The 8,976-nt window shown below is 37.9% G+C and overlaps 2 protein-coding genes across 2 annotated transcripts; both read left to right on the forward strand.

The window, feature by feature from the left end:
* On the forward strand, positions 1-4,438 carry LOC119906690 (cyclic GMP-AMP synthase; the record flags this gene model as incomplete). Its single annotated transcript, XM_038723997.1, is given in 4 exon segments — positions 1-85; positions 1,753-1,852; positions 2,304-2,426; positions 3,649-4,438. Coding segments are annotated over 4 exon segments (699 nt in total), but the record flags the coding sequence as incomplete, so codon positions are not given.
* Positions 4,439-5,911: 1,473 nt separating this feature from the next.
* On the forward strand, positions 5,912-8,701 carry rpl11 (ribosomal protein L11). The gene is made up of 6 exons (XM_038725520.1): positions 5,912-5,947; positions 6,073-6,223; positions 6,457-6,563; positions 7,046-7,177; positions 7,927-8,037; positions 8,618-8,701. The coding sequence occupies exons 1-6, from the start codon at positions 5,927-5,929 to the stop codon at positions 8,645-8,647; spliced, it is 552 nt and encodes a 183-aa protein (XP_038581448.1). The 5' UTR covers positions 5,912-5,926; the 3' UTR covers positions 8,648-8,701.
* The last annotated feature ends 275 nt before the right edge of the window (positions 8,702-8,976 follow it).

The following is an 8,976-nucleotide window of genomic DNA, read 5'->3' on the forward strand; positions in this document are numbered from 1 at the left end:
AAAGCCCGCCAAGAAATCAAAAGTTTACCCTGCTTCTTTGTGCCAAAGAGGCTCAAAGGACGAAATCTCAGCGAGGACGCCAAAGGTGAGAGAGATTTCCGTCTGTTGTTGTTGTGTGTAAACAACAAAGACAGCAACAAAAAAATCAAGAAGTTTATATGTAGATGATTTTGCTCAGATGCAAATGCAAACTTTCTGACTGACTTCAAGTTAGTAGAAACAGTGATTTAGGGCCTTAGGCAGTGGTGGTACATTTACTGAAGTACTGTACTTAATTACCAATTTTAAGTTATTTGTACTTTACTTGAGGGTTTTTAATTTTATTCTCCTTTCATTACTAATTACTATTACTAATTACTTTTCAGATCAAAATAAATAAAAAATAACATCATTTTATAAAACACAACACATTGTTAAAGATTACACAATGTACGAGGTAGAATGTTGTATAACAAGATGAAGTGGTTAAAAAGTTAAACTGGAAAAAGAATAAAAAATAATCTGGTGACCCTTTGGAGTGTCCCAACCCCTAGGTTGGGAACCACTGGACTAAACTAGCTAACTGTATTTAAAGTGGTTAAAACTAGCTCCACCTCGAGCAGCTGCTTCAGTAGTATCAGTATTAATAAATTAATTTATTATATAAGTTAAAGGGGATGGTTTTCTGCCAAACAAGTATTTTTACTTAAGTAAATGTATCTGTTAATATTGTTAATTTACTTTTACTTAAGTAGAATTTTACTTGCAGGACTTTTACTTGTGATGGATGTTTTTTTCACTTTTACTCAAGTAAAGGATCTGAGTGCATCTTCCCTCACTGCCCATCTCCACCTCAGCCCTCATCCACACCGTTAGAGGCAGAATGATCGTTTCAACAGCTCCACATATGTACATAACACGCTTTGCTTGTGTTTCCATCACGGTTTTCCTGATTTGAATAGCTAAGGTTAAGGATATGTTGACAAAAATGCAATATAATACCTTACATAATGAACAGTTTTGTTTTTATTACCTTAGACTAAGACATTTTTATCTACATACACCGCGGGTCCCCTTACTTTGACGTTGCCATGTTGCGCCACCATGTTTCTACAGTTGCCCGAACAGACAAACTGCTCTACAAAAAGAAGAGGTAATAGTATTAGTAGTATAAGTAGTAGTAGTTGTTGTCTGTTTTTTTAGAAGTAAGAAATTTGGAAACACACGTATCATTTAGCACAAGAGCCGACAGAGCGTTTCGGCCACCATAGCTTCTTCTGCGCGCTTGCAAAGGGAGGGGTGATCGGTGATTGATGGTGCATTCATGTGGTGTCGTAATAATCAGATATTTTTTTCCTCCTTAAATCTTTATTAAAAAAGAGGAATAATGTGTAATTGTGACATAAATAAATATAAAGAACAATATACAAAGATGTAAGCAGACACAAATAATAAAAACTTTGGGGTAGTCTAGAATTTATAAAGACGATATGTTGACAGGTTTCACAGCCTTTTGTTGTTGGATTTAGAAATTAAATTAATATAAGATGTCATAGATGTCTGCGTGTTGTTTATATGCTCTGATAATGCTAACCCAACACGTGTTTGTAGTAGCGTCCATGTTGATTCCACATTCCAACTTAAGAACACATGAATGAGTTAGATGCCATTAAAATGTACAAACTGAATCTTTAAGTGGGATTTATTTTTTACACAGTGTGTTTGTGTGGGTGTAATGTTGTCCCCTTCGGTTGTTTTGTCTTTCTGTAACAGAGAGTTGGAGGATTTCTTTCTCTCACATTGAGAAGAAAATCATCACAAGCCACGGCAACAAGAAAACCTGCTGTGAGAGCAATGCCACCAAATGCTGCCGGTGAGACTTTTCACTTTATTCTCACATCCTCCCAGCCATGAAGCTCTTTGTTATTCTAATAATTTCATTAGCTGATTATTTTAATGTTTATATATTAGAACGTTTATTTATGGATTACCAACGTGACAAACTGCATTATTAGCAACAGACTGTATCTTTCAAAACCTGGCAACTTCAGATTTGTTCTTATTAATGGTTTATAACTGATGTATAAAAATAATTAGTAAATTATATGTGAATCATTAATAAAACAATTGTTTTACTGTTTATATTAATTCTTTAAGAAAGATGCCTTATTACAGGTGATATCGTACAAAGTCTTTTAAAAGAACATAGTAAAAATTGTATTTAGAGTACACATTAACTTAAAGAAGATGATTTTAAAAAAGGGAAGACATTAATTTGGAATAAAAAGATTTTATAACAAATGATTTCTTGTCCTCTCTGACAGTAAGCAGTGCTTAATGCTCCTCAAGTCTGTGATTGAGGGCCTGAAACAACGTTTTCCCAAAGAGCTGGATAACCTCTGCTCGTACCACGGGAAAACCGCCTTCCTCCACACCCTGTCCATCAGGTAGTCTTTAACATCTTTGTTATCATCAATATGTCAATATTATCACAGTAAGAATGGAACCGGTAGTTAGTTGTTGTAGAAGTAGTATAAGTAGCTGTTGTTGCAGCAATAACTTTAATCGTAGTGTCCTGGTGCTAATATTTGTAGTTGTCATCACAAACAGTTGCTTATTTAATGTTTGTCATCAGATTCAGCTAGCTTGCTTAGCTAAGTGCAACTGTAACTCACGTCAACTGTCATTTTAACAGGGCTGATAACTTTGTCTAGCGAACAACATTCTTAAAACTAAATGTACACACCAGAAAAAGTGAACAGCCGACTCCTAATAAGCTTTTTCAGCGGCGCTGGTTAAATTTACACAGCGCCGAGGGTACGAGTCGGCTCTAGCCTGATTGACAGGTCGCCATGGTAACGACTTGTCAATCATAGAAAATCCCGCCCTGAAACACACTCTGCTTTGTGGTCTATTTTTAAATAAATGGGACCATAATTTACTAAATGAACATCATTTTTTATTGAAGAAGACTTGAAACTAGCGACTGACCATAAACTCATCAGGAAAGTGTTTACTGAGGTAATTATTCAGCTGAGAAGCAGGATCATTTTCCCATTATTTCTAATGGAGCCAGACTTCTTTTTGCAACCAGAAGAGTCGCCCCTGCTGGATTTTCAATAGAAACCAGGTTTCAGGGACTTCCGCATCGGCTTCATATTGTAGACCGTAAGCTTCCCGCTTGGTTGCAGCCCTAAAAATACATATATAAGCACAGTGAGATTAACTACATTGCTGAAACAATAAGTCAATTAATTGATCAGTCTATCAACAGAAAATTAATTCACACCAATTTTGATTATTGTTGAATCATTTAAGTCATTTATCAAGCAAAGATGAAGAAAAATTTGGTACAAGCTCCTTTAATATGAAGATTTGTGGCTTTTTTATGCTAGTTTTTGACTAATGGTCGGCCTCCGACTGGGCTTTGAGAAAATGTGTTTTGAAAGACTTAAAAATTTATCAATTAATCAAAAAAAGAATCAACAGATTAGATAGAATCGAACAATAGAAATAGTCACCAGTTGTGGCCCTATTTAACAGAGGTAGGACTAGTAGTAGTGTTGTTATAGGGTAGTAGGGTTGTAAAAATCTCTCAGTCTCATAATTTCAGTCATTCAGTTTTTCTATTTATCTGAGGTCTTCCTTCTCCTGCGTCTCGTTTGTTAGGTTCAGTGACTCAATGTGGGCCCGTCAGCAGCTTCCTGCCTGCTTCCTGCACCTCCTCGGGGCTCTGGAGGACCACGCTCGCAGTGGCGAGCTTCCTCACTTCTTCGTCCCCAACTGCAACCTCTTCTCCCCGACCATCTTCCCCCGCAAGGCGCTGGCTTTCCTCACCAACGCCCTAATGGAGCAGAGGAGGGAGGGCCTGCCCCTGCTGAAGCCCCCAGCTCCAGTCCCACCCCTGAGACTAATGACTCCTTTAGCAGATATCTCCACTGAGATATCCTCAGATAACTCGTTCTTATTGTCTGTAGTTTCTACTCTAGACTCTGCATTTATGAAGAAACTGGCTGTAATGTTTGCTGTAGGTTTGGTTTGTGTCCTATATCGTATATAAGTGATGGGAAAGAGGATCCACAATGAACATATTAAATGTTACACTGTTTTCACAAAGTATTTAAATTAGGTGAAAACCAGTAATGAAGAGTGTTTGGCTCATCAATTTCCCTCATTTACTTAATCAATAGTGACACTGAAGGAGACATATACTGAACAAAATAATAAACACAACACTGTTTTTGCCCGCGTTCATCATGAGCTGAACTCAAAGATCTCAGACTTTCTCTATGTACACAAAAGGCCTGTTTCTCTCAAATATTGTTCACAAATCTGTCAAGATCTGTGTTAGTGAGCACTTCTCCTTTGCCGAGACAACACACATATTTAGTTTATCTATTCTTTCATTCCTTTTTGTGTATTTTCTTAAATTAAAGTCACCTTTTGTTTTAATGTAAAATGTTTTGGGGTCATTTGTAGTTCTGTATCTTTATTTGTAAATTAATATATGAATAGAATTACCTAATTTAATGTTTTATGTTTTACATATGTCTGTGGCAAAAGCATAAAGGCTACACTGAAAAACATATGAAGAGGATTGTTTTTGTTAACTATTAATTTCATGATTATTTTCTTTTACAATAAAAAACTCAGGGGACATTTTCAAATAGCTTGTTTTGTCCGACATCAAGATTATAAAGATTACAACATTTACTATTAGTATCAAGTATCAAATCTTCATATTTAGGGATCTTAAACTGGTGGGAATGTTCAGCCAATGGGAAATAATTTTTTTGATTAGCCTATCAAAATGGTTACTGATTAATTTACTCTTGATCAATTGATCAGAATCAGAAGGAGCTTTATTGTCAAGTAGTGTTTTACACCTAGGAGGAATTTGCTGTGGTGATAAGGTGCTACACATGGACAAACATACAGTCTATATAAATAAATTTAGAAATATATAAATATGTAATAGAAGAACAACGTTGCAGATATACACATGTGCATTATTCTGGGTCTGCGCTGTGCTGAAGTAAGGCAACGGAAGAGAATATTGTGTACATATAAATATATAAACTGACAAAAATATACAGCAACAAAGAATAACGATCAACAACAAATATGTGCAACTATTTGTCAACTAATAATGGAAATAGACGAAAGACGATAAAACAAATTTTGTTGTTTTTTTACGCTAACATTTTCGCTTTTAGTAGTAAAAAGGAACCCCCGCGTTACCCTGCGATGTTTCTCCGAGCTCATTTGCGACGAACACACGACTATAAAAGTCTGTCGCCGGAAACGTAACGTCCTCTTCTAGTGATCCAACATGGCGGTGAGTACTGTCTCACATTATACGATGGCGATCAAATGTGAAGTTGGCGTTGAAATCCACAATCATCGGAGCTGTAGCGTCATCTTAACTAATGTTCGATGCACAGAAACGTACATTACATTATGGATGATTAATCTAGAGTCGTATTTTATCGATAAATGTGACAGAAGACTGTTAAATTAAGAAACCGAGTAATGCTAACAGGCTAGCTCCTGGAAGATGCCGTCCTGCCTCTACATGTAGTTAAAGTTTCGTTCAAGACGATGTTGCAGTTGTGTGATGACACTGCGGCCAGACAGTATGCGCGTGTCTGCCTTTTTATACGAGCCTGTTCTTACTTGTCTATAAGTTCTTATTTGAGTTCGGGACACGTATGTGACACCGCTAACAGCAGGAACAGCGGGGATATGTACGGACATGTCCTCCGGCCGGCATGTGACCGTCTGAGGCTGTTGGTAGTTTGATGTTGAGACAGGACAAGTGTTAAGACTCAACGATGTAGCGCTAATAATTAATATTGGACTGTAAACTCCAGGTGTGGCTACTGTTTTTGAAAGCTTGTCTTGCCTTGCCTATGCTAGCAGGCTAACGCTAGTAGGTAAACTCAACATGGCAGCAGCAGTTGACAAGGTGTCAGAACTTCTTAGTAGTCTGGTCTTCTGTGTGTGATGTACTGAGTTGATGATTTGGGGCTGTCAAGTCCTTGTAGTGAAAAACTAACCTTTTTTTATTTAAATTTATTTTGTGGTCTCCAGGACCAGGGTGAGAAGAAGGAGAACCCCATGAGAGAGCTTCGCATCCGCAAGCTCTGCCTGAACATCTGTGTCGGTGAGAGCGGAGACAGACTGACTCGTGCTGCTAAGGTGCTGGAGCAGCTCACCGGGCAGACCCCCGTCTTCTCCAAGGGTAAGTGTTTGTTTGTGTGTGAAGGGAAGACCTTTAGGTAGGACCAGGTTTAGGTAAGCATTTGTAGAAGTGAACTACACTAGTGACCAACATCAGTCACACTAAAGCAGAAGTGGCTTGATGAAGTTGTTACGACTTGCTTAGAATAAATCTGGTTTATAGGTATAACACTGGTGTCTTATCACAGCACTGTATTTTTTTTTTTAAATTTAGCTTCTTTCCTCCTCCCACAGCCCGCTACACCGTGCGATCCTTCGGTATCCGCAGAAATGAAAAGATTGCTGTCCATTGTACCGTCCGTGGAGCCAAAGCAGAGGAGATCCTGGAGAAAGGACTCAAGGTCAGAAAGTCTTGATGGCTTTCTCAGTTTCTTCCTGGTTCAGTGGTTCCCAACTGCTTTTGTCTTGTTACTCTTTAAACCTGTCACACGGGTTACAAATGTCTGAGGTGGTTTATCCAAAGAGTGATGCTTGTTTCTCAGATTGTTATAATTTGAATTATTCAGTATTTTAAAGTCAAAGAAAATACCGTATGTCAGGAAATATTTCCAGGCCAACTCAGATTCTTAAATTTAGATTATAAATTGCAGGAAAGGACTTGATATTGAACAAAATGTTACCATGCATACCCAAAGCTTGCGACAACTGCTCACAAGTTTTGTGTTCAACTTTCCATAAACAAAATGCATGTGGACACCAAATAGTCACGTCTGAATACATTCTTCTGTTGTACGAAGGTTTAACTTAATATTTATCAACTATTTTGTTGTGAACAAACTGTTCTGTGGCTAAAGAGACTTCTCTCTGCTGCTTCTGCTTCCAGGTGCGTGAGTACGAGTTGAGAAAGAACAACTTCTCAGATACCGGAAACTTCGGCTTCGGTATCCAGGAGCACATCGATCTGGGTATCAAATACGACCCCAGCATTGGCATCTACGGACTGGACTTCTACGTGGTATGTGTCTTTTTAAATGTAGCTGTTTGTAGGTGATGAGGGTTTGGGCAGTTAATAAAAAATGTGGGTGCATGTGGTGAAATTCATACCAATATTTAAGAAGTGTTTTTGTGGTTGAGTATTTGTTTAGCAGTACAATCTTAAAAGGTCTAAATCTCTTTTTGAGGTTTTATGTAAAGTGTGACAGGATTTTAGGTTCACTGCTAAGATGCAGCATGTTTTGGTGTGAATGGTTAAATTTGATATTTAGTTTGCATTTTTGTCTTCAGTAGGTGGTTGACAGGAAGTCAGTTAAATGCTCTTTGTTTTTGATCCATGATGAAGGAGTTTATTATCAGGGACATTTGTATATCTGGTAGTATACATGTTAATGTCTTACAAATATAAACAGATCTTTTGTTTCCGTAAGCAACTGATTTTCTTGTGCGCAATGTCTTAGATCTGTCTGAGTTAAAGGTAGTATTGCAACACTGAGCTGGCTAACTTTCATTTGTTTGAATGTCAAATTTAGCAAGTGAGAAAAGTCCTAAAATATTCATTACAGCTTCGCAAATCTAAGGTTGTACTGCTTTTGGCTTGTCATATTATTGTAAAATGGATGTTTGACTTTGCGTTGTAGAGATTCAACACCGGACCGTCAGGAGGACCAACATCAAATACTGATTGATGCTTCTGTAGTTTGTGATGGAGAAACAGTGTTTCTCTGTGTTAAGCTTTTCTGACCAGCTCTGTCGCCTCCTTGTGTTCAGGTTCTGGGCAGACCCGGCTTCAGCATCGCTGACAAGAAGCGGAAAACAGGCCGCATCGGTTTCAGGCACCGCATCCGCAAAGAGGAGGCCATGCGCTGGTTCCAGCAAAAAGTAAGTGTTGTCAGGGTTACCACACATCCTAAGATGTTAACATGTAGACTAGCGCTCCAGAATATGGTGCAAGTTTACATTCAACATTTGAGACAACAGAAGCAGAAGATAAGAGTCTTTTTAAAGTCTGTTCTGCATCTGAGATCGAGCAACACTCATCTGTAACGGTCTATAACCATTCTAAGGGGCTGGTTTCATCGTTCGCTATGAACTAACCACTGTCAGAAGTGATGCATCCATCAAAAGGGATGTCAAAGTTAAATGATTCCCTGGGAGGAATTCCAGAAATCCTGAGATTTCATTGTTATATGAACACATATAAAAATAATTTGTTAGATCAAACATGTAAAGATAATTCTACCCCATAGTATAAGCTCTGTTTAACCCGAGTGGCTAATTCAATTTCGTGTGATGGCTGATTTTAAAACTTCCATTTAAATGACCTCAGAGCTAATTAACACATTTGAATTATTTCCTCCATTCTTGGGGGTTGAGTATTGCACCAGTGGGTCCTGACCTGCTGCGTTAAACCTGCAGGTCTCCATGTTTTATCTAATATTTGTCCCTTATTTCTTTTCAGTATGACGGTATCATCCTCCCCGGCAAGTAAAGGACCACCTTTTGATCTTGTTTGTATCAAAGTAATAAAATGGGAAAAAATACACTCGTCTTGTTTGGTTTTTTTCTGTTGTGTAAAATCAGACATGAGTACTCATTTACAAGTGTATTCAGTTAATGTTAAAGAACTGACTCTTGAGAAATTAGGACTGACTGTAGTAAGAGGTCAGTTTGACTTGCGGTTTTTGTCAATGTTTGCCTGAGTTTTGAACAATCCGATGAAATTGCTGCTGTTTACAGACTCTGCTCATTAATTCAATAATCTCACTTTTAAACATCATGGACCTGTTTGTTCCAAGAAGCAGGTTTGCATTTTTGAGA

This window comes from Micropterus salmoides, unplaced genomic scaffold (assembly GCF_014851395.1).
Source record: "Micropterus salmoides isolate LMB-PRFRI ecotype aquatic unplaced genomic scaffold, ASM1485139v1 Ms_hic_scaffold_17, whole genome shotgun sequence".
Taxonomy (NCBI): Eukaryota; Metazoa; Chordata; class Actinopteri; order Centrarchiformes; family Centrarchidae; genus Micropterus; species Micropterus salmoides.

Bases quoted from the DNA above. Each gene is read 5' to 3' on its own strand.
- rpl11 (XM_038725520.1), top strand. From the start codon at position 5,927: ATGGCAGCAGCAGTTGACAAG. The intron at 6,224-6,456 runs GTAAGTGTTTGT...CTCCTCCCACAG, and splicing joins GACCCCCGTCTTCTCCAAGG to CCCGCTACACCGTGCGATCC. The intron at 8,038-8,617 runs GTAAGTGTTGTC...ATTTCTTTTCAG, and splicing joins TGCGCTGGTTCCAGCAAAAA to TATGACGGTATCATCCTCCC.